The sequence below is a fragment of the Cervus elaphus genome, chromosome 7 (genome assembly GCF_910594005.1).
Source record: "Cervus elaphus chromosome 7, mCerEla1.1, whole genome shotgun sequence".
Taxonomy (NCBI): Eukaryota; Metazoa; Chordata; class Mammalia; order Artiodactyla; family Cervidae; genus Cervus; species Cervus elaphus.
Window position 1 is genome coordinate 7,682,126 of NC_057821.1, and position 23,607 is coordinate 7,705,732.

Below are 23,607 nucleotides of genomic sequence, written 5' to 3' on the forward strand. Positions count from 1 at the left end.
ATTAAAGGATGAGACCAACAATTAGGTTGAACAATGTGAAACTGGTAAAGCTAATGTTTTTCTAAGTCAAGAACTGTTGAATAAAACAGTTTCATAGGGATCAATCTCATATATAAGATAGCTGCTTATCTAACCTTTTAATGCTGCTCCTTTTCTTAAATGTCTTCTAAGAAATACATATTTAAAAAAAAAAAAAGAAATACATATTTAACTATCTTTTAGACATACATATATGCATTGCACATATATTGCACAAAATACATATATTTTAAAGACTCAATTTGAAGAGATAAATGCCTCTATCAGGGATTTCATTTACTTCAGAGCCCACAGCTGCCTCCTTCCACAGACCGTTGCCCTCAGCTGAGAAGTGGGTCCAAACACTGAGTTCCTTGACCCTCCACCCACACCAAGGTCCACAGCCAGTGATGACAGATGAGGGGTATCCAAGGGCAGCTCCTTTGCCTCAAGGGTGGATGATCTTGCAATTTATGGTCCATAGCCCTCTCCCTGTGAACTAGGCTATGGCTAGACTGTCTGAGATCATTCTTTCTCTTCTCCCTGCCCTTCCCAATCATGATATATACTCTCCCTTATAGGATGTTTCTCTGGAGAACCACATCCTCAGCAGATCACAAACTCCGAACACCTATCTCAGGCTTCACTGCTAAGGAAACTGGTCTAAGACACCAGGCAATGGGGATGGGGCAGGTGGCAGCTGAGTGCTGTGAAATGCAGAGGGTTCATTTTTCGTTAGTGCCTCCATCTGAACAAGGGGCAAATGAATGCCTACAAAACAGAAGCATGGTTCATCAATTCTGAGGGGCCAGTATGTTATTTTACAAGAGTTGTGAAATGAATCTTTCTCCAAATATACCCTTCTTTGCTAAAACTTCCATCCAACCTGCCTTCTACTGCACATCTCTTTCCAATCAGCAAATTCTTTTCATGGTGATTTTATTAAAAGTGTTACAATGAAAACCTTCAGCTAGGTATCAGCACATGAGTTTAGGGATATATATATGAATGGATTGTTCTTCATTTCCTGAAAAATGTACAAGTCAATTTCTTGTGACTATATTAAGTACATTTTTAAGTGATAACTGACGATGAGATAACCCAACACATGTCTGGTTTTAAATGTCAGCCTGTCATTAGGCTTCTATAGTGTTGAGTTGTTCTTTCTGCCCTCTAGTGGAGAACTTAGCAAAATACTGACTATGATTAATTCTTTTTCAGAACCACCAACTACTCATTGGCATTCTTTGTTTTAATGTTAAAAGTCCAATTAATTTACATTTAGCCATTTTAAACAGGATATTCTTTATGAACATATTATATGAATTAATCCATTTCAAAGACAGTTTGTCAGGCCAACAGAGCTCAGGTTTTAGTTTCCTGAAAAATCTCAAAACATTAAAAACCAATTTTGAGTTTATAGAGCTTTTCCTCCTATTCCACCCACCTCAAAGGTTTTCTCTTCTACAGAATCTTAATAGTTATCCAATTTCCATTAACTCCAAAAGTTGTCAGAGAAATTTTAGAATTGAGCAACACGGTTTATCTTCCTGATGATAGAAAATAAATTACCTTCGTTTATTCAAACAGAAGGATTTCTAATTATGTAGAAAGAACACAAACAGACGTTATTAATGGGGAGGATAAAAAGAGGTTTTGCTTCCAAAAGTCAAGGTGACTTTTTCTAGTAGCTGTGGCTACCTCAGTGAATTTCTGTCAGTTTTAGGAAAACAGCGGTTCCCTTGGCCTTTAACTTTGGAACTGTGGCTGCCTAAGGCTGGAGCCTGGGATAAAATATGAAAAGTGTACGTGGTTCACGATGAACCCAGCCTCGAGCAACCACTCACGCCAGCCCACGGGTGTGTGTCACAGAGCCATCTTTAGCCTTCAGCTTCCTCATCCAGAAACGGAAGGAAGTGAGGCGGTCGTGTGGTTATTTAGTTCCTGTCCTGACATCCACATCCCACCATCTAACCCAAAGAAAGCCTGTGATTCCAGAGCAGAGGCATCCAAGAACATGGTAATGCGGCTTCTTTGGCAGATTTTGGAAGGGGGAGGGAATGGAAGTTCCTTAAGAAAAATTAGTCAAGTACCAGCTGTTAAGCTAATTCTGTGGAATCCTGTACACATTATTTACACTTTCTGAGCCTTGGTTTTTCGTATGTAAAATAAAGGGGATAAAATCTATTTTACAGTTGCTTTGAAATTTAAATAAAATGCTGTCTATAAGGGAAGCAGCCTATAGTCTATGTTTTGTAAATATCAGTTCCTTTCACACAGAACTTTGGGGACGCCTCATCTCACTAGTTCAGATGAGCCCCCCCTCACAGGAGGCAGAGCCTTCTGGCAGTGTTACCTCTTGCTAACTCCAAACCATAGTTCGGAAACCATAGTGGTTTCCTCAACACTCTGGCCTGCTTTCATTTTCTTGAGTTTTCCCTATTTCTTTTCTTTCCCACCTGGAAACCATCCCCACACTGTTTCCTCTGCTGGGATGTCCAGATTAGACCCAATTTTCTTTATAAACCTTAGATGAGAAATCATTTCCTCACTAAATATTCCCCGATTCATCAGACGAGTTCAGGATCACTATTCTATGAGCTCATAACTACTCGTCATCTGTGTGCCAGTTGTCACAATGATCATTTATAATGAGGTTTTTTTTTTGCTTATTTGTTAATTTCTGTTTTTCCCAAATAGAAAAGAGGTCCCCGACAAAGGCCCTTGCCTCCCAATGCATGAGCAGCACAGACACAGCGCTTTGCAAATAGGGCTACTCAATATATCTTTATGATGTCAACTGCCAGGCTCCAGTGTTCTCAGACTTTGTGTTATAATAAAAAAAGTTTCAAGGTCTATGCACTTTATTATTCTTGGGGAATTAGGCTATAAGTTGGACAAGGATTTTGTAACCTTGAACCCAATCACACAACTTTGGGTTCATTTTCTCCTTCTAAAGCTATGCCCAGTTGTAAACTACTTATCTCAAAGGGATGCTGCTTTATTCTTGAAATGTATTCATAAAAGACTTTTTACATCTTTAGATCTAAATATTTAGAGCTTACATTGTAAAGCAAGTTTTTATTTCAAAGCCCCCTTAATCTTTGAATCAGTTGGTAAAAGATAGAATTACTTTAATTTTTCCCTTCTCCAGCTGAGTCATAATCTGCTTTAATTTCTGTTGATTGATTTCTGTTAAAATATCAAAAGAAACCTCAGGAAAAAAAATCTCATTTCAGTGGAGCTACTAAAATATTTAATGCATGTTGGAAATATGCCTTTAATATTTTAAATTATTGAATTTCTGTAGATTCACAGGGTCAGTTCTCTGAGTAGCTATGCAGTGATTATACCAGTTAAGATATTCTCAATCCCATGGTAAAAATATAAATTTTACTAATGGATTAAATTTTAAAATTAAGATACAGGAGGTAAAAGAAACAAATGAGAAAAGTCAACATTTATAGGGTGAAATATCCAAAAGGAAAGAAGGGATAGTCATATCTGGGAAGAAGGCTAAAGCCTGTGCCCCTGACTCATCCTGTATGTAAAAGTTTCTTTCCTTCCCTCCGTCTTCCTACCTCATTCAAACTCCCGTTCCAACCCCCCAATATTCCATAATATGAGAACAAAAGTCAATAGAATCTAATGGCACCAAAGAGTTGACTACTACAATTGGGTTTCTTTTCCCCTCCTATTTCTAACACTGTGTACTTCTTATTCATAATCCATCTTCTAGGTCAATTCTTCACTATTCTATTAATAATAGACATCTCACCCTTGGCTTATTGTAAGTGGAGTGATCCTTTACATAAAGAAGACAAATAATGGATGGAATTGGGCTGAAAATGTTAGGGGAAGCACACTGATTGAAACCACCCACCCTGGCCAGGCACCATAGTAACCATTTGCATGAGTTGTTTTATGACAGGAGATCCTGATAAGGAATACGGAACTAATAAGCCACCACCAGCCGGAAGAGTTCGGGAAAGGTCAAAAGGAAACACCGCGTGTCTGTCCACTTCCCAGAATCCCTCTTGCTAGCATCCATCTTGGCTGGGCGAGGCGTGCGCCACCAGGAAAGACTCTGAATTAGAATGATTGGCCAAAGACTACCTGGAAACGAATCCCATCACCATAAAACCCAAGACTGCGAGCCACGTGGCAGAGCAGTTCTCCTGGGTTCCCTTACCCTCCTGCTCTCCACCCGGGTGCCCTTTCCCAATAAAATCTCTTGCTTTGTCAGCATGTGTCTCCTCGGACAATTCATTTCCGAGTGTTAGACAAGAGCCCAGTTTCGGGCCCTGGAAGGGGTCCCTCTTCCTGCAACAAAAACACCTCCATCTTGCTCACTAAAGTCTCACTTTTTCATCACAGACAAGTTATACTTCCTTTTATTCTTAATCTACAATATCAGCAGCAGCTGCTTGGAAAACAGCCTAATAAAAATGGATCAGTAAATACTCTTTTGACAAATCATAAGGATAAAATACATTTCAAGTAAAATGCTTCATCTTTCTTAGCAAAAATGTAATTCTAATATAAAGCATTGCTATATTTTAAAATCTCTTTTTATGAAAAAGGCACTTTAATTTCTTCAAAAAATTAAATTATAAAAAACTGCAGGTTGGCAGTTGTGGTATTTTTTTCAAAGAGAAATGACTTTTAATAATTGAAGTAGTGCACTGGGAAAAAATATTTGTACCTTGGATTCAATAAGTCTAAGAATACTGGATAAATAAACACTCAATCCAACTGTAAATGTTACAAGCACATGGGGACAATTTTGACTAAGAACTCAACCTTACATTTTACAACCTACTCTAATTAAAAGAAAAATTCTGTGACTTATGTTAGTATATACACTATTTAACAGTTGTGTTTCCTTTAACTTACTAGAGGTTATGAGAAAAAAATCAATTATAACCAAACACTTGCAAAAATGTCGGTATAAACAGGTTTTCTTTCTAAAGTTATTTTTCATATTGAAGTTCATTTTCTTATTGAATCATTACAGAATCTAAAAAGCAAAAGAGGAAAATGTTGCTATCATAAAGGAGGCATGAAATGTTCAATGGAGCAGAAACTTTAAGATCACTCAATTCAGTGGAAGTTCTGAGTTTAGAAGTTTCAACTGAGTCCCATTAATCTGTATTTTTCTAAGATCTTCAGCTAATTCCAATACAATCAGCCCAGGTGATCTCTGAGAGTAAAAGTTTTGGAACCAATCCCAATACTTTATTATTACAGCTGAGAAAAAAAGAAACCCCCAGGAAAAGAGTGAAGCATGTGGCACAATAGCATCTACATAAATTTAATTATAAATACACAAAATAATAATGCAATTTTGAAAGAAAATATACTAGCAACAATAGTGTAGCTGCCAAGGGGAAGAAGAAAAGCAAAGTGAAAAATTAAAATGAGAGAGAATACATATGTGAATAAATTTGGAAGGATAAAAGTACTGAACAGACTGTAATAAAAGAAGAAGTCAATTTTAGATGACAGTAATGTCCTACTAGCTATATTGATGGATTGTTTCTTTACTCCAGCACCAGAATTCTACAAACAATAGGCAGCATGCTGAAAATATATAAAACTGTGTACTTAAGGTGAAATGTGAAAGCTGCATGTATCGGTTGATCATGGTAACAATTCTAAACTAGAGATTCTATTTTTATTGCTATTTTAGAGGTAAGAAACTAAAGCACACGTTTGAATTACTTTTCCAAATATAAGCATAAAGCAATTCATTTATTCAACAAAATTGTCAGCAACTGATGTCTTTATCATAGAGTCTGAAGACAAACCTTAAGCTGGTTTTCACTCTAAGTATACCCACTGATACGGAGCAGGCAATGGCACCCCACTCCAGTCCTCTTTCCTGGAAAATCCCAAGGACAGAGGAGCCTGGTAGGCTACAGTCCATGGGGTCGCTAAGAGTCGGACATGACTGAGCGACTTCACTTTCACTTTTCACTTTTCACTTTCATGCATTGGAGAAGGAAGCGGCAACCCACTCCAATGTTCTTGCCTGGAGAATCCCAGGGACGGGGGAACCTGGTGGGCTACCATCATGGGGTCGCACAGAGTCGGACACGACTGAAGCGACTTAGCAGCAGCCGCAGCAGCATCATACCCACTGATCAAGTCAAGGTACTTCTGCTAATGAGAAGGCTCAGTAAAAATAACTGAAATCACATCATTTAAAAAATAGTTATTATTGACTAAAATGGTTTGTTACATTAATAAACCTGTAAAATATTTACTTTCAAAAAACGTTTAAAAATGAAAATTTTTTTTTAATGGAAAACACATCAGTAAAAGATGACTGTTTATCCCACAGAGAGGTTAATGCTTTCTTGTCTCTGTGGGAAACCTTTAAGTCTAGCAATGGTGTCAGCAGCCCAAGGGGTCTGCAACAGGAGTGACAGTGGGAATGGTCACGACCCTGGGAGACAGCAGGGAGCGGTGAGGTCTTAGTTCCCCGCCCCAGAGCTGAACCTGGGGAGCCTGGGTGAAACCAGGAATCCTAACCGCTAGTCCACCAGGGAAGAGTGGCTGGAAATATAGCCACTCTGGCTCTTGTCCCTCTTTGAAAATAAGACGTTTCAAGGATACAGAGCTGTAAAAACAGGCACACAGTTTGTTACGAGAGGCACAGCTCAGTCGTCTCTGTATGGGAGGACATACAGGCAAGCAGCTTATTTATTTAAGACAGAGGCGAGGCAGAAACACACACCCAGAGAAGAGTGCGGGCGTCCTCCTGAATGAGGAGGGGGAAGAAGATAATTGCTTCATCATCTGTCTGTCACTTCTATCAGGCAGTTCCTCCTGGCCCTTGTTCTCCCCAGCCAATCATCCTGCTTCATTTCCCACAGCTGACCTTGTCCAGGGTCCTCCCCGTAAGCGTGTGCATCTTTTAGCCGAGATGGATTCCACGGCAGGGGGTCACTGGGAGATGCACAGTGCCTATTATGGAAGAGCAGCCCCTCTTTTTTGTGACCCCCCAAGGACCTTTTCTGCACATGTGCAGTCAGGGACGTCTCCTTGACCCTAAGAATGACAGATGTGGTCATCTTATCTCTTTACTCCAGCAGAGCTCAGCTCCTGCCATGAACTTTTTCCTTGAAGTATCCAGGGAAAACAAATCTCTAATGTACTCAGTTTGACAAATTCTAGCTGCTCAGCCGTGGAGCCAATCTACCTCCCACCTCAGTCATGGCTGGGAAGAATATTCTAGACAGGAAGAAAAGAGGTAGAAAATGAATAACTCTCTCCTGCTCTGAAGGGAAGGCTGTAGTGGAAGCAAGGTATCCAGAGATAAGCACTGGAATATTCAGACTGAAAGTGCTGGAACCAGCCCATGCATAGAAAATACAAAACAGAATCTAATGGCAGAGGAACCTATGGGAGAGCATGTATGTACACAAACCAGCTATACATAGTCCTTACGGACAAAACCAGACCAGAAATAACATGGAAAGTGGTCACAAAAAAGGTTCAAAATTTTTTACAAAACTGAAGGTGAAATAAAATGTCTGGACAGACACACATGCAGCCCCTAAATAATCTAATTTTTTTTAATGACAGAAGATACTCTCAGAATGCCTGTGAACTTTTTCCTGGGGCTTCAAAGCTGTCTCTCTGTCTATAAAAATCTTATTCTTCCTTGTGAAATCTCTCAAGCTTTCCCTGTAAATAGAGCCTCCCAGAGTAGGAAATCCCAGCCTTCCTCCTGCCAGCAGATCAGAAAAGCCATCTGATGGTGACGTCTTAGTCCTGTCTCCTCCCAGCTCTAATCTTCACTGGCATGCATTTGCTGGTGTAAACTGGCAGAGCAGAGACTCTGGGGAAACAAGGATACGAAAGAACATCCTGTCGACACAGCCTGTGGCTGTACTAAATGAAAGGTCAGAAACGTAGCTGGGATAAGAAAAGAGGAAAAAGCGCATGAGGCTGAGAACTCCAGCTGGAATATGAAAGTGGCCCACAAGAGCTGGAATTCTGGGTTGGTTTAAAAAGACAGGGCTACCTCAGAGCTTGTGAGAGTGGAAGACAGAATAAATGAGGCAGAGGCTGGAAAATAGATGTTTGGGAGAGCAGTAAGCTTTCCACAGATGCACGTTAGAGGTATGTAGGTTTTCTCACCTGAGGGTCAAGAAGGTAGCCGAGACCCCAGGGCAGTGCGTCAGTGGGGCCAGAGAAGAGGAGTCTTTCTAAATGAACTGAATTCTCAAAAATAGAGGGTGGACAGCGTTAGATCTGAACGCAAAATGTGTGCTGTGGGTGGATCATTTTTAGCTTTGCAGATAGACATTTTTAAATGCATCACAAGATGGAGGAAAAGTTGGCCAAATGACTCTAGATGAGAGACAATTTCAAGACTGACTTGGAGGTCACAACTGAACTTCAGAGAGTAGGCAAAATCACAAACATGCACTCTTGTGGAGTTCCTACGGCAAGGGACGCACAAACCAAAGAGGAGAGGAGAAGGTGTAGAGGCTCTAAGCCAGTGGTTCTGAGAAGAGCCGGTTCCAAGTCGGCCTGCTCCTAGCATGTAAGTAACACAGTTTCCAGTGCGTGCTATAGAGGTTCAGGAGTACTGACCTAGAGCAATGAGGTCATGCTGTGCAGAGGAAGAAAGAAGCAGGCAGTAAAGCATTATAGGACTGATGGTCGTGGACTGGCAGGACTGCAGACACCCCGTGGATTCCAGCATCCACATTCAGCCGAGGACGATCAGAGGTGGTCTGCCTCCACATACCATTCCATTCAAGGCCCTCCGTAAGCTCCCTGGAAACTGGAGGTAGCCCTCAAAAAAGGTAGATCCTTAATTGATGTAAATTGTATTGAATGTATCCATAAACCTCTAAATTGACTCAGATTTAACCTCTGCTTAAAATAGAAATAATCTGAAATTTATATTCAAACATCTTGTGCTCCTAGTGAATAAGTTGGGTCATTTTAGTATTTGTTCATCATTAGCACATATTTGTTGCTCTACCTATAATGTGAAAAATGCCACATTAAGCATGTCATGCCCTAGATGGACACTAAAACAATCACAACAGAGAAATACATGATAACCTTTAATATGCATGAGATACCTTAGCACAGGCAAAGGTTATAAAAACTGAAGGAAAAATGTCACTTTGAGTGCCGATGCAGAGGGTAACTTCACAGAGGAGAAGAGATCATTTGATTAGGTCATGAAATCTGAAAATGATTTTCATAAGGAAGGTGAAAGGCAGGAAGGTATTTTTATATGGAGAGAATGAGTGAGCAAGTTGAATAGCAAGAAATTCCCAAGACGCACCTGGAGGAAAGTAGCAGATTAGCTTAAGCAAAGTGGAATGCTAATAAAGAGCAGTAAGAGATAAAAACATGACAGACATAAGAAGAATCCATGCAACTTGGTGAATGACTAGCTATGACGACAAAGCAGAAAAAGCACAATTTGTGAATCAAGTTTCAAGTCTGGGGGCTGAGCATTGTGGTATCAATGACAGAAGTAGGGAAGCTAGAACAGAACTGGTTTGAAGTGACATGAGATGATGAGTTTGAGGTGACAACATGACATCCTAGGGGAAATCACAAGTAAGCAGCTGAAGGTATAAATCTGGATCTCAAAGGAAAAACAGAATTGGAAATGTGGATTTGAGGATTATCAGTACAACTAAGATCATCCCAGAAGCCTGTGAGTGGGTGTCAAGTGAGGCAGTTAGAGAGAAGACAGAGGGGAAGAAGAAATGTCCACCAAGAAGATAAAGAAGGAACAGTAAGGGAGTTGAAATGTACATATTACCCCAAGAGCAGAGTGAGGTCGGAGGTTTAAAAGTGAATAATCAACAGTGTCAATTGTGACAAGGGATAAAAGAGAAGATTTGGCTAAATTCAGCTGAGTTTGCTGATAAGCAAACTTGAGAGAGAAATCACAGCAGAATGATAAAGGTGAAAGACAAAATGCTTTCAAGAACGAAATTAAGAGTGAATTCATAGAGGGGGATGAAAATAATGGCTACTGACCCCTTTGAGAGAAAGAACGTCTTGAAATTACTCGGTTTGCAACATTGTGAAAGAAAAGGATGGAAAAGTATTCGTTTTAGTTTGTGTTTTGAAGTTTCTGCACTCAAAGAAGAGTCCATTGGAAAAAGAACAAATGGAAATGTAAGAAAGTAATGGGACTGACAATTCAGGAAGAGCCGAGTCATTGGAAAAGACCCTGATGCTGGGAAAGATTGAAGGCAAAAGGAGAAGAGGGCAGCAGGGGATGAGATGGTTAGATAAGATCACTGCCTCAATGGACATGAATCTGAGCAAACTCTAGGAGATGGGGAAGGACAGGGAAGCCTGGCATGCCGCGGTCTGCAGATCACAAAGAGTCAGACATGACTTAGCAACTGAACAACAATTAGTAACAAGATCTAACTCTCACATGATCCTCATGTCCCAAGCACTACTCTAAATACTTTACACATATTAGCCCATCTTATCATATTCTAAAAAAGTAGGTACTATTATTATCTGCACTTTATAGATGAATAAATGAAGACATTTGGAGGCTACATAAGGTACCCAATATCACCATCTGGAAAGAATGGTGTCAAGAAATGAACTCAGACGGACTGATTAAAGACATTGCATGCTCATCTACTGGGCTATGTTAGTTACAAGGGTTAAAGAAGGAAGTAAGAATAATGACTCCCTTCATGAGGTGGAGGAAAGAGAGGGTATACTGGTATAACCAAGATAAAAGGGAAAGTGCCTGAACATCATCATATAGGATATCACATGAGGTTCATCATATGAACTTATGAAAGTAGGAGAAGAGATCAGGGCTTAGTGTAAAGATTTAGGGCAAGAGGAGCACACACTACAGATGCAACAGGAGAATAAAACCTGCCAAACATTTTTCTGTAGCTACGGTTGATAAGGAAGCCCCAAAGATAGCTATGTAAGGTCAAGTTCAGTGTGGATCTCTGGGGGAATGGTGGGAAGGGTGGGAGGTTTGAGTTTGGAGATAAGCCGAGCAGGTAAGGGTGAAAGTGAAGCCTGGGAAGGATGTTAGGATATTGAAGAGAAGTTAAGTTAAATGACTATGTTTTACAATTCCGGACAAGTTATTTCATTTAGTACACTGTTGGCCATTACAAGTTTAGTAAACACAAAGGTCAAGTTGAATAATGCATACATTTTAATAAGAGCAATTAAAATATCAGACTAAGCAATTGAATATTCCATCAAGAAATGCTAACATTATTATTATTATTTCAGATGTGAATGTTTATTTATTCAGTATCAGTTAATCTCAGACATTGAAAGACAAAATCTATTGTGAAGTTTTTATAAAATGAAAATAGTTGTCCAGCCTCAGATGGCTGTGATATATTTTTCTTCACAGGCAGACCAAGAAAAGGCTAAAACATGGATGAAATACTGACTTTATCTTTGCTGAATGTCTCCAGAAAACACTATCAAAATGTCAAAGGAAGAACTATTTGGAGAAATTTGATATTTATAAAATACAATTATAATCCTATCATGCTCATCAATGACATTATAAGAAAATGGTATGTTATTATCAAAATATTAACTCTAATAGCTAAATGAATTTCATAGATGTTGGCTAGTATTAAAATAGGGAGAATTTAAAGCAATATAAAATCATTTAAAAATATTATACTCTCCATGAAATACTTTTTCTAGACCAAGAGTTAGAAGCAACCAAAGGTCATACAAATGCCATCCTGAACTTAACACTAAAACACTTTGTTTGCAGAAAATGATTACTTTTTAAAAATGTTACTTTTCCATAAATTTTTTAAGTTGATATGTTGTATTTTCATTTTTTGTTTAGTTCAATAAATTTTCTTTATCTTTCTCTTGTTTTTTTAGCCACATGGCATGCAGGATCTTAATTCCCCAACCAGGGATTGAACTCACTCTCCCTGCAGAGGAAGCTCAGATCCTCAACCACAGGACTGCCAGGGGAGTCCCAGAAATGAATACTTTAAAAATTTAATTCAGGATTGACCATTCAATCATGATAAATGCTATTAAATATAAAAAGCAACTTTTTCCTCATAATTGTGCTCACTTCTTGGATGATTTTTTGGTGTTTAGATTGGATTGATGAACAGTTGTTTTTTTTAATGTTTAAGGGTTCAAGGAATATTAGTCAACTGCATACACTCTAGAACAGATGGTTTTAATTGATTTCCAAGTATAGAGATATGTTTTATTAAATATAGAGAATTTGCAAAACAAATGCTTTAAGATAAGATTTTGAATTTAAAAATGATTTAACTGATGATTGATTTTGACTAGTCAATTCTTTTAGAAAAGTTTCAAAATCTGAGAGCCTATGCTAGCCAGGATGTCCTTATGGTGATGCTCAGAAGAGCAAAAGATGCTTATATATAAGCCTCTTGTGCTACTGACTGCTTGCTTCTAATAGAATATTCATGATTACATTCCAAAGCCAACTATAAAATTTTTGCTTTGTTAAAAATATACTTTAGGTACTGAACACCTCATTATTTGTTACGTGTCTCACCACCATACATTATGAGGCAAATAGATTCATTTTAAAATAAAATATCAACATTATGTTACAGATATCTATAGAAATTGTAAGTATTCCATTGCACACTGACTGCAATAATAAATGCTTCCTCATCAAGGCATTGTCATTTTGAGATGTTTTTAAGAACTTTGAACTGAGACTAGAAGATAAATTAATAATGGCGTCTTGTAAGGCTTTGAAACATGTCTTGGGATTTCCACTTTGGGATTACAGCATGAAACAATAAGCAATGCAAATCAGGAAATGACTCTGAAAGGAAACAAATATTTCATACTTTCCCAAGGTCAATTATTATCTTTTTGTAAAGACATGTGCCTTCCCACAAATATTTAATACTCTTAATATACTTCAATATTTGTAATATATGTTTCCTCCACATTTAAAAGTTAAGCATGAAGAAGTTCAGAGCATGGGGCATTCTCACCTTATTATATGCGTTGTGACTAAACAAGGTGTGAGAATTCTCCTGTTCATCACTCAGGGAGAAGGAGGACAAGTGACTGAAGGGTCCGGGGGTAAGACAGTCAGCATGCGGGAGGGTCTGTGGTCGCAGTAGGGACTGAGCAGGAGGATGGAGTCTAGTCTGATATAAAGGATGGAGAGAAACAGGCTTGGGAGGGACAGGCACATCCTGGGAAGAAGAAAGGCATAAAGAGGATGTTAGTGGGCAAAAGTCATGTTTACTGGAAACTGAGTCTAAGTACTACTGATGCTGGATTTCCCTGGTGGCTCAGATGGTAAAGAATCTGCCTGAAATGCAGGAGACCTGGGTTTGATCCCTGAAGATCAACTGGAGAAGGGAATGGCTACCTATTCTGGAATATTTTTGCCTGGGAAATCCCTTGGACAGAGGAGCCTGGCCAGCTATAGTCCATGGGGTCACAAAGAGTCAGACAAGACTGAGTGACTAACACACATACACACTATGGACACTGCATCAGAATATTTTACTAGCAGGAGGTAAATCTCTCCCTACACTTTCGATCCTCACAAGACTCCTGCTTTTACAGTGCATTGTCTGTCTCTTCCAGTAACTTCTTTAGATTGCCCACCTCCAGCCTCTCCTGCAGAACTGAACTAGTATCTGCAGTGACTCCTCATGGGACCACACTTGTTTAAGGACAGAACTCATCCCAAACACAGAAAGATGGGACTAAAGTCTCTAATGAAGAGGTAAGAGTGGAAATTAACTTAAAAGTACTTGTGATTTGGTCTGGAAAAAACTGAGGGGAGAAAATGGGAGGGCATCATAGAGAATATCAACTCATGATATAAGTCATAGTGCCATGAGTTTCTGGGTTGGGCTGAGTATGAGGAAGAAATCAGAGAGAGGTGAGTCTAGAAAGAATGAACGAAGATGTTCATTCCAGGAAGTGTGTTATTTTGGGGAGAAACTGGAGATCAAACAGAGGGGCTCAACTGTAGAGGAGAGAGGCAATGAGGTTGTAAACAGAGAGGGTCTTTCCACCCCTGGAAAGGGATGCCTGTGGAAGTCTCGAAGGAAGTAAGAACTAGTAGGTGAGACCTTTCAATTATGTGAAAGGAGCAAGAAAACCACCATGGGGGCAAGTCTCAAACTGACAAAGAAAACTCAAAAGAAGGGCCTATATACATATTTATCATAAAAGAAAAGGGTTACTATTTTGCAGATCTTTTTTAAGCACCTCTTATATTCCTGAAATTTTTACTGTAAGATAATAAATTGACAGTGATTATCCTACAATAAAATCCCTTAGGGCATAAACCTTATAAAATGAAATCTGTTTTATTCACTTTTGTAACCTCAGCATCAAGCATAATGCCTAATGGAGCAGATGTTCAATGTAGTAATGACTAAATTTTCAAAAGAATATGATATATTACAAGAGGTCAAGAATGCATTCAATTATTTCATTATTTTTCTGTTCTATTAGCAATAATGAATGTATTTGGCTATGTGAAATGGAAATTTAGTACAAAATAATGCACATTACTCAAAATGACATTCAGCTAAACAGGAAAATTCAGCTTTTAAAACTATGCAATTAATATTATTTTCTGTTAGCCAAAGTGATTTTGTCAAAATCATGATTGATTAAGTCACTAATTGGGTTTTCTAAAATTTATGCTGAATTTATGCCTCCTGCAGTGGGATCAAACTTACTTTAAAAACTTACTTCAAAATATACTTTTAAAATATTTAAGCAAGTTAATCACCCTGATACCAAAACCAGACAAAGACAACACAAAAAAAGAAAACTATAGGATAATATCACTGATGAACATAGAGGCAAAATCCTCAACAAAATTTTAGCAAACAGAATTCTGCAACACACCAAAAAGCTCATACAGCATAATCAAGTTGGGTTTATTCCAGGGATGCAAGGATTCTTCAATATATGCAAATTAATCCATGTGATACACCATATTAATAAATTGAAAGATAAAAACCATATGATCATCTCAATACATGCAGAAAAAGCCTTTGACAAAATTCAGCACCTATTTATGATTAAAACTCTTCAAAAAATGAGCATGGAAGGAACCTACCTCAACATAGTAAAGGCCATATATAATAAGCCTACAGCAAACATTATTCTCAATGGTGGAAAACTGAAAGTATTCACCCTAAAGTCAGGAACAAGACAAGGGTGTCCATTTTCCCCACTATTATTAACATAGTTACGGAAGTCCTAGCTATAGCAATCAGAGAAGTAAAAGAAATAAAAGGAATCCAGATTGGAAAAGAAGTAAAGCTCTCACTGTTTGCAGATGACATGATACTGTACATAGAAAACCCTAAAGATAGTATCAGAAAATTACTAGAGCTAATCAGTGAGTTTAGCAAGGTTGCAGGATACAAAATCAATACATAGAAATCACTTGTATTTCTATATACTAACAATGAAAAATCAGAAAGAGATATTAAAGAATCAATCCCATTCACCATTGCAACAAAAATAATTAAATATCTAGGAATAAACTTACCTAAGGAGACAAAAGAACTGTACACAGAAAATTATAAGACACTAATGAAAGAAATCAAAGATGACATAAACTGATGGAGAGATACTCCATGTTCCTGGATAGGAAGAATCAATACTGTGAAAATGACTATACTACCAAACACAATCTACAAATTCAATGCAATCCCTATCAAATTACCAATGGCATTTTTCACAGAAGTAGAACAAAAAAATCTCACAATTCATATGGAAACACAAAAGACCCCGAATAGCTAAAGCAGTCTTGAAAAAGAAGAATGGAGCTGGAGGAATCAACCTTCCTGACTTCAGATTATATTACAAAGCTACAGTCATCAAGGCAGTATGGTACAGACACAAAAACAGAAATATAGACCAATGGAACAAGATAGAAAGCCCAGAAATAAACCCATGCACCTATGGGTACCTTATTTTGACAAAGAAGGCAAGAATATACAATGGGGCAAAGACAGCTGCTTCAATAAATGGTACTGGGAAAACATGTAAAAGAATGAAATGAGAACACTTCCTAACACCACACACAAAGATAAACTCAAAATGGATTAACAACCTAAATGTAAGACCAGAAACTAGAAAACTCTTAGAGGAAAACATAGGTAGAACACTTGATGACATAAATCAAAGCAAGATCCTCTATGACCCACCTCCTAGAGTAATGGAAATAAAAACAAAAGTAAACAAGTGGGACCTGATTAAACTTAAAAGCTTTTGCACAGCAAAGGAAACTATAAGCAAGGTAAAAAGACAACCCTCAGAGTAGGGGAAAATAATAGCAAATGAAACAACTGACAAAGGATTAATTTCCAAAATATACAAGCAGCTCATACAACTAAATACCAGAAAAACAAACAACCCATTCAAAAAGTGGGAAAAAGACCTAAACAGACACTTCTCCAAAGAAGACATACAGATGGCTAACAAACACATAAAAAATGCTCAATACTGCTCATTATTGGAGAAACGCAAATCAAATCTACAATGAGATATCACCTCACACCAGTCAGAATGGCTTATTAGTTTCTGTTTTTTACCTCATGTTTATTTTAAATATCAAGCAAATACAAATATACATTTCACTTCACATATACAGACTATAAGATACAGTTATTAAAAAGAAGCAATCTATACACAATGTTCTGAATCTTATTTATTTTTTTCCATTTGACAACACTTCAGGGACATTTCAGTACATGAAAGTTATGGATTCCCTAGGAGCCACATTACTGAGTTATCTCACTGGTTATAACCATCATCCAGTGCTTCTCTTGGAAGTCCCAGGTATATAACCTAAAATGCCAAATCAACTAGGACTACCATAAATTTAGATCTTCTTTGCCAGTTTGTACAATTTTCAGGATTTTCTTTTGTCTAATCCCATTGGCTAATGCCTCTAACATTATCATTGTTAAACAATAGTCATGTTAATGTGCAATTTTAATGGGAGTCTCATAGTATTAGCCCACTAAAGGTGGCTTTTAGATTAAAATGTATTCTAATTATGTTCTATTTCTCAATCAACTGCTTCATTATTTTATCAACTAATTACATTCCTTAATTGATGTGAAAAGTGGTTAATATGAAAATTGAGTAGTAAGCACAAAGAATAATTATGTAAGAAAAAGTCAGCATTGTTGTTGATGGTTGACAGTGCCTAGGAAAAGAGAAACTGCATAGGCTCTGGTTTATAGTCTGGGTTCAGCTTTTTTTCCTTGAAAGCTTTTTTAAATTAATTTATTTTATTGAAGTAGAGTTATAAATTTTCTTCCAAGGACTATTTTAACTATGTCTGATAAGTTATAATAGATGGTTGTCTCATCTTTTTTTCAGGTAGAAATTTTATATTTAATTTCTTTAATCAAATAATTTGTTGAAAAGCAAATTTTACAATATATAGCTGATAGGAATTTTGTGTTTTCTAAATCTTTTATTAATTTAAAAAATTTTTGTGATCAGAGAAATTTCTCTATCATTTTTTTCTTGGCAATTGATATTTTTATTGAGATATATTTTATTAACAATGTTATACAAATTTTAGATGTACAACATGATGATTCACAATTTTTGAAGATTATTCTCCATTTACAGTTACTATATAACATTGGCTATATTTTATTGCAGGATACAGTTGAACTACATATATATTAATTCAATTTACTTAAGAGGATCTATCTTTACCTAGTTTCCTATATAATCTATCATAACCTGAAAAGTGAGATCTTTATCACCAATATATTTTCACTTTTTCTCACCTTATGTCTTGCCTTTGCTTTACGAGTGTTGATGTTACATTCTTATGTTAAATGCCCTAATGATTTTATCTTCCATGTGAAATTTACCTTTTGGCATATAAAGGGGTCTTATTTGTCTTATATAAGGAAATTCTATTTAAGAGCCTCTTGATGAAAGTGGAAGTGGAGAGTGAAAAGCTGGCTCAAAACTCAACATTCAAAAAACTAAGAACATGGCATCTGGTCCCATTCAGTGCAGTTCAGTTCAGTTGCTCAGTCGTGTCCGACTCTTTGTGACCCCGTGAACCGCAGCACGCCAGGCCCCCCTGTCCATCACCAACTCCCGAAGTTTACTCAAACTCATCCCTATCGAGTTGGTGATGCCACCCAGCCACCTCATCCTCCGTTGTCCCCTTCTCCTCCTGCCCCCAATCCCTCCCAGCATCAGGGTCTTTTCCAATGTGTCAACTCTTCACATGAGGTGGCCAAAGTATTGGAGTTTCAGCTTCAGCATCAGTCCTTCCAGTGAACACCCAGGACTGATATCCTTTAGGATGGACTGGTTGGATCTCCTTGCAGTCCAACGGACTCTCAAGAGTCTTCTCCAACACCACAGTTCAAAAGCATCAATTTTTCGGCACTCAGCTTTCTTCACAGTTCAACTCTCACATCCATACATGACCACCGGAAAAACCATAGCCTTGACCAGACGGACCTTTGTTGGCAAAGTAATGTCTCTGCTTTTTAATATGCTATCTAGGTTGGTCATAACTTTCCTTCCAAGAAGTAAGCGTCTTTTAATTTCATGGCTGAAATCACCATCTGCAGTGATTTTGGAGCCCAAAAAAATGAAGTCTGACACTGTTTCCACTGTCTCCCCATCTATTTCCCATGAGGTGATGGGACCAGATGCCATGATCTTAGTTTTCTGAATGTTAAGCTTTAAGCCAACTTTTTCACTCTCCTCTTTCACTTTCATCAAGAGGCTTTTTAGTTCCTCTTCACTCTCTGCCATAAGGGTGGTGTCATCTGCATATCTGAGGTTATTGATATTTCTCCTGGCTGGAAACAGTGACAGACTTTATTTTCTTGGGCTCTAGAATCACTGTAGATGGTGACTGTAGCCATGAAATTAAAAGAGTCTTGCTCCTTGGAATAAAAGCCATGACAAGCCTAAACAGCATATTAAAAAGCAGAGACATTACTTTACTGACAAAGGTCAGTATAGTCGAAGCTATGGTTTTTCCAGTAGTCATGTACGGATGCGAGAGTTGGACCATAAAGAGAGCTGAGCACTGAAGAATTGATGCTTTTGAACTGGTTGTTGGAGAAGATTCTTGAGAATCCCTTGGACTGCAAGGAGATCAAACCAGTTAATCCTAAAGAAAATAAGTGCTGAATATTCATTGGAAGGACTGTGCTGAAGTTGAAGCTCCAATACTTTGGCAACCTGATGCAAAGAACTGACTCACTGGAAAAGACCCTGATGCTGGGAAAGATTGAAGGTGGGAGGAGAAGGGAACGAAAGAGGATGAGATGGTTGGATGGCATAACTGACTCAATGGAAATGAGTTTGAGTAAGCTCCAGGAGTTGGTGATGGACAGGGAGGCCTGGCGTGCTGCAGTCCATGGGGTCACAAAGAGTTGAACACAACAGAGCAGTGAACTGAACTGAAGAAAATTTTGGCCAGGAGTCAACCTTCCCAATATGAAGATTATAATCTCTCCTCTTTTAGCTTGTAGCATCTAGAACAAAATTTTGTCATCCTCAAATCTTCTCATTCACTGGGTTTTACAGTCCCAGCTTTTGTTTGTTATCCAATCTGGCAGGCTTTTCTTTTCCCTTTATAAAAATTTTGTTTATCTCCACGGTAAATGAATCTTTCCTGGACTGTAAGTTTTTGCAAGAGGTTCATATGAGGAAAGGACAGTTACCTGGGATTGTCTTTGTGCTCCAAAGATACAGGCTTTGGGGTGTGAGTCTGTATAGCCTTTATTTTTCCTTAAATAATGAAGACTGTCATGTGTATAGTATTTTTCATGGCAACTTACCTGTGTCCAGGCTGCCACAGAGAGCCTCCTACAAATATGACTTACTCTGTGATTCACTGTATAGCCTCACCTCTCCTGCGTCCCAGAACAGAATCAAGTCAGGGATCTTTTGTCACCAACATGTGCACCCATGCAAAGACAAGTGGTTGGGGTCTGCATAGTAAGGTGCATCCACACATTCAACCAGGGTGTCCACTGATTGTAACCTGACTCCATTTCCTGCCAAATTCACGTCTGCTCACACCTGGCACTGATCTCAGCTCCTTCGGTTGTCATCTCACTGTTTCCTGTTTGTTTCTCCTCCTTTTTGCTTCCAGATGACATCGGGGTGATAAAATGTGACTCGTGGCCAACTTGATAGTTGTCATAGTCAAGAACCTCATTTACAGTTTTGAAAAACACTCATAATGCATCATGAACTTTTTAAAACAGTTTACTATAAGAAGATAACTTGAACAACTCTGGATGAGCCAAAATATTTTCTTCGTTCTTCTCTATCTCATTATTGTAAGTTATGTAAATATCTTTTATATCCATGTCCCTATATACCTATTCCTATATATAGGAGTCTTTACATATAAAATCATAAGCATATATGTAATATATATAGTCTGTATGTGTATCTACATCTTCCTTTTCATCATAGCTTATCTATGAATATTTATATAATTTGCAACTTCATAACACAGTCCATTTTATATATATATACTACATTGCTGATTATACCTTCACAGCTTTCTCGAAGAACAATGATTTCATTAAAAGCACTCATTTTAAAAAATAAAATATATTCTGACTTAATTTTCCTTTAAGTATTTCATATTTAGAACACAAATGCTATAATGAGAATATTTTTACATTTATACTTTGATCCAGCTGCATAATAAAACTCCAATATAATGTAATTTGCTCATTACTTTTTCAAACATTCAGAGGTGTTTTCTATGCATGTTCTAAAGGCATATGATACAAAGGAGTAAATTTCAGTTCATCATTCTTTTGTTTTCTATGTATCACATTACAATGTTTACTGCCATAGGAAAAAATACATGTATCCCCAGTGAAATTGGATTTTTAATTTCTTCATTTATTAAGGTTCCTCAGGAAAGATTCCGTCATTTAGTTAAGGAAAACTTTAATACTTAGCGCCCCTTGCCTTTAAACAAGCAAGCTCCGCCATTGGAGATGGACAGGGAAGCCTGGCATTCTGCAGTCCGTGGGGTCGCAAACAGTCGGACACAACTGAGCGACCGAACTGAACTGAACTGCCTTTAAATGTTCCCAAAAATTGCACAGCATCTCCAAGTCCTAGATGCCTACTTTGTAAATGCCTTACTAATTATGATGCCATAATAATTATTTAAAATTCAAAGCAAACAATATAAGCTGAGGGCTAGGTATGCTAATAATTAAATAGTTACAAGATAAAAACAAACTCACAGACATAGAGGACAGACTTGCGGTTTCCAAGGGAGAGGGGGTGCAGAAGGGATGGACCGAGAGTTTGGGATTAACAGACACAAATTATTATATATATTGAATCAATAAACAACAAGGTCCTACTGTTTACAGATCAGGGAACTATATTCAACATCCTATGAATGGAAAAGAATATGAAAAAGAATTTAGTGTATAACAGAATCACTTTGCAGTATACCAGAAATTAATGCAACACTGGAAATCAACTATACTCCAATAAAACTTTAAAATATAATGAAAGCAGACATACAATCTTGCTTCAAATATCAACATGTATTAGGGAATCTGGAAAAATGGTATCGATGCAACTATTTGCAGCGCAGGAATAGAGACGCAGACGTAGAGAACAGACTTGGGGACACAGTGAGGGAGGGGGCCGGTGGGACAAACTGAGAGGGCAGTTCTGACATAGATACACGGCCGTGTGTGACACGGATGCTGGTGGGGAGCTGCCGCATCACACAGTGACCCCAGCCTGACACTCGGTGGCATCCTAGAGGGGTGGGACTGGGGGCGGGTAGAGGAAGGCTCAGGAGGGACTACGTGTACACTCATGGCTGATTCGTGCTGTTGTGCAGCAGAAACCAACACAACACTATAAAGCAATTATCTTCCAATTAAAAACAAAAAGTAAAAAATTAATAACTGCACATTTGGCCTCAGTTCAGTTCAGTCGCTCAGTCATGTCCAACTCTTTGTGACCCCATGAATTGCAGTGCGCCAGGCCTCCCTGTCCATCACCACCTCCCAGAGTCCACCCAAACCCATGTCCATTGAGTCAATGATGCCATCTAACCATCTCATCCTCTGTCGTCTCCTTCTCCTCCTGCCCCCATCCCTCCCAGCATCAGGGTCTTTTCCAATGAGTTAGCTCTTCACATCAGGTGGCCAAAGTATTGGAGTTTCAGCTTCAACATCAGTCCCTCCAATGAACACCCAGGACTGATCTCCTTTAGGATGGACTGGTTGGATCTCCTTGCACACAAGAACTGTACGAAAAAGATCTTCACGACCCAGATAATCACGATGGTGTGATCACTCACCTAGAGCCAGACATCCTGGAATGTGAAGTCAAGTGGGCCTTAGGAAGCATCACTACAAACAAAGCTAGTGAAGGTTGTGGAATTCCAGTTGAGCTACTTCAGATTTGGCTTACTTCTTGTAAAATTCCAGTATGTTATCAATGTTTATAACTTATAGTTATGGCTGATAACAGGTTTATCCTAGACCTAGCTGTTATATGACCTCTGGTCACTTCTTATTGTTTCTTATTCATTTTCTATATGAATAGTGGTATATTCAATCTAGATTATTTTGCAGAAGTTATTAAAATAAAGTTATTTGCTTACTGTAAGAAGATTATTTATTTAAAAATAGTTGAAATGATAAATCTTGCATCCAGTTGGGCACACAAACTGCAATAAAAACCAGCTGAGGACTTTCTGTATATTGCAGAAAGCTGGAGAGCCCCTGACCCTTGCCTGGGAAATCTCACTTACTATACACGTGAGGTCTAAGTGTCCAAATTCAGTACTACAAAAGAGACTAATGTAAAACCACACACATCAACAAAGCTTAAACTCTTTCTTACTCTTAGAGAACGAACTTATGGTTGCCCGGGCGGAAAGAATGGTGGGGAGAGATAGTTGGGGAGTTTGGTATCGACATGTACACACTGCCATATTTAAAATGAATAACCAGCAAGGTCCTACTCTACAGCACAGAGAACTCTGCCCAATGTTAAGTGGCAGCCTGGATGGGAGGAGGGTTTGGGGGAAAATGGATACATGTATATCCACCTGAAACTATCACAACACTGTTAATCAGCTATACTTCAATACAAAAAAAAAAAAATGCTAAAAAAAAATCTTACTGTTTTCAGTATGGAGCCAATTTTTACTGTAAATGCCTAGATACTGTATTTTGTAGGCTTTGCAAACCTTGTATTCTGTCACAATTACTCCTGCTATGATATCATGAATGCAGCTTCAGGTAATACATAAATGAATAGGTGTGGCCGTGTGCCACTGAAACTATACAGAATTAGTAGTGGATCAGATCTGACACATAGGCCACAGCTCCTAAACCTAAAGGTTTTTAAAAAACAGGCATTAATAAAATATTTATTATGTCTGGCCTGCACCCTACCTCCCTTCCAGTGAATCATCTTGATGTTGGTACCTTTTTCTTTGGAGATCACTATTCTAGACGATTCCTGACAATGAACATCACATTCTACTCTGATTTAGCATTAAAT

At 38.1% G+C, this 23,607-nt stretch overlaps 1 protein-coding gene across 15 annotated transcripts in view; it reads right to left on the minus strand.

Moving 5' to 3' along the window:
- The window catches only part of LOC122696903 (muscular LMNA interacting protein), a 286,820-nt gene that overhangs the window by 22,504 nt on the left and 240,709 nt on the right, over positions 1 to 23,607 (minus strand). For 13 of the 15 annotated variants that reach the window (XM_043907075.1, XM_043907063.1, XM_043907077.1 and 10 more), the window contains one exon: positions 13,032 to 13,238. The exons of the other annotated variants lie outside the window; for them this stretch is intronic. In XM_043907075.1, the coding sequence (XP_043763010.1) occupies positions 13,032 to 13,238 (207 nt within the window). The remainder of the gene's footprint in view (positions 1 to 13,031; positions 13,239 to 23,607) is intronic. 15 annotated transcript variants of the gene reach the window in all.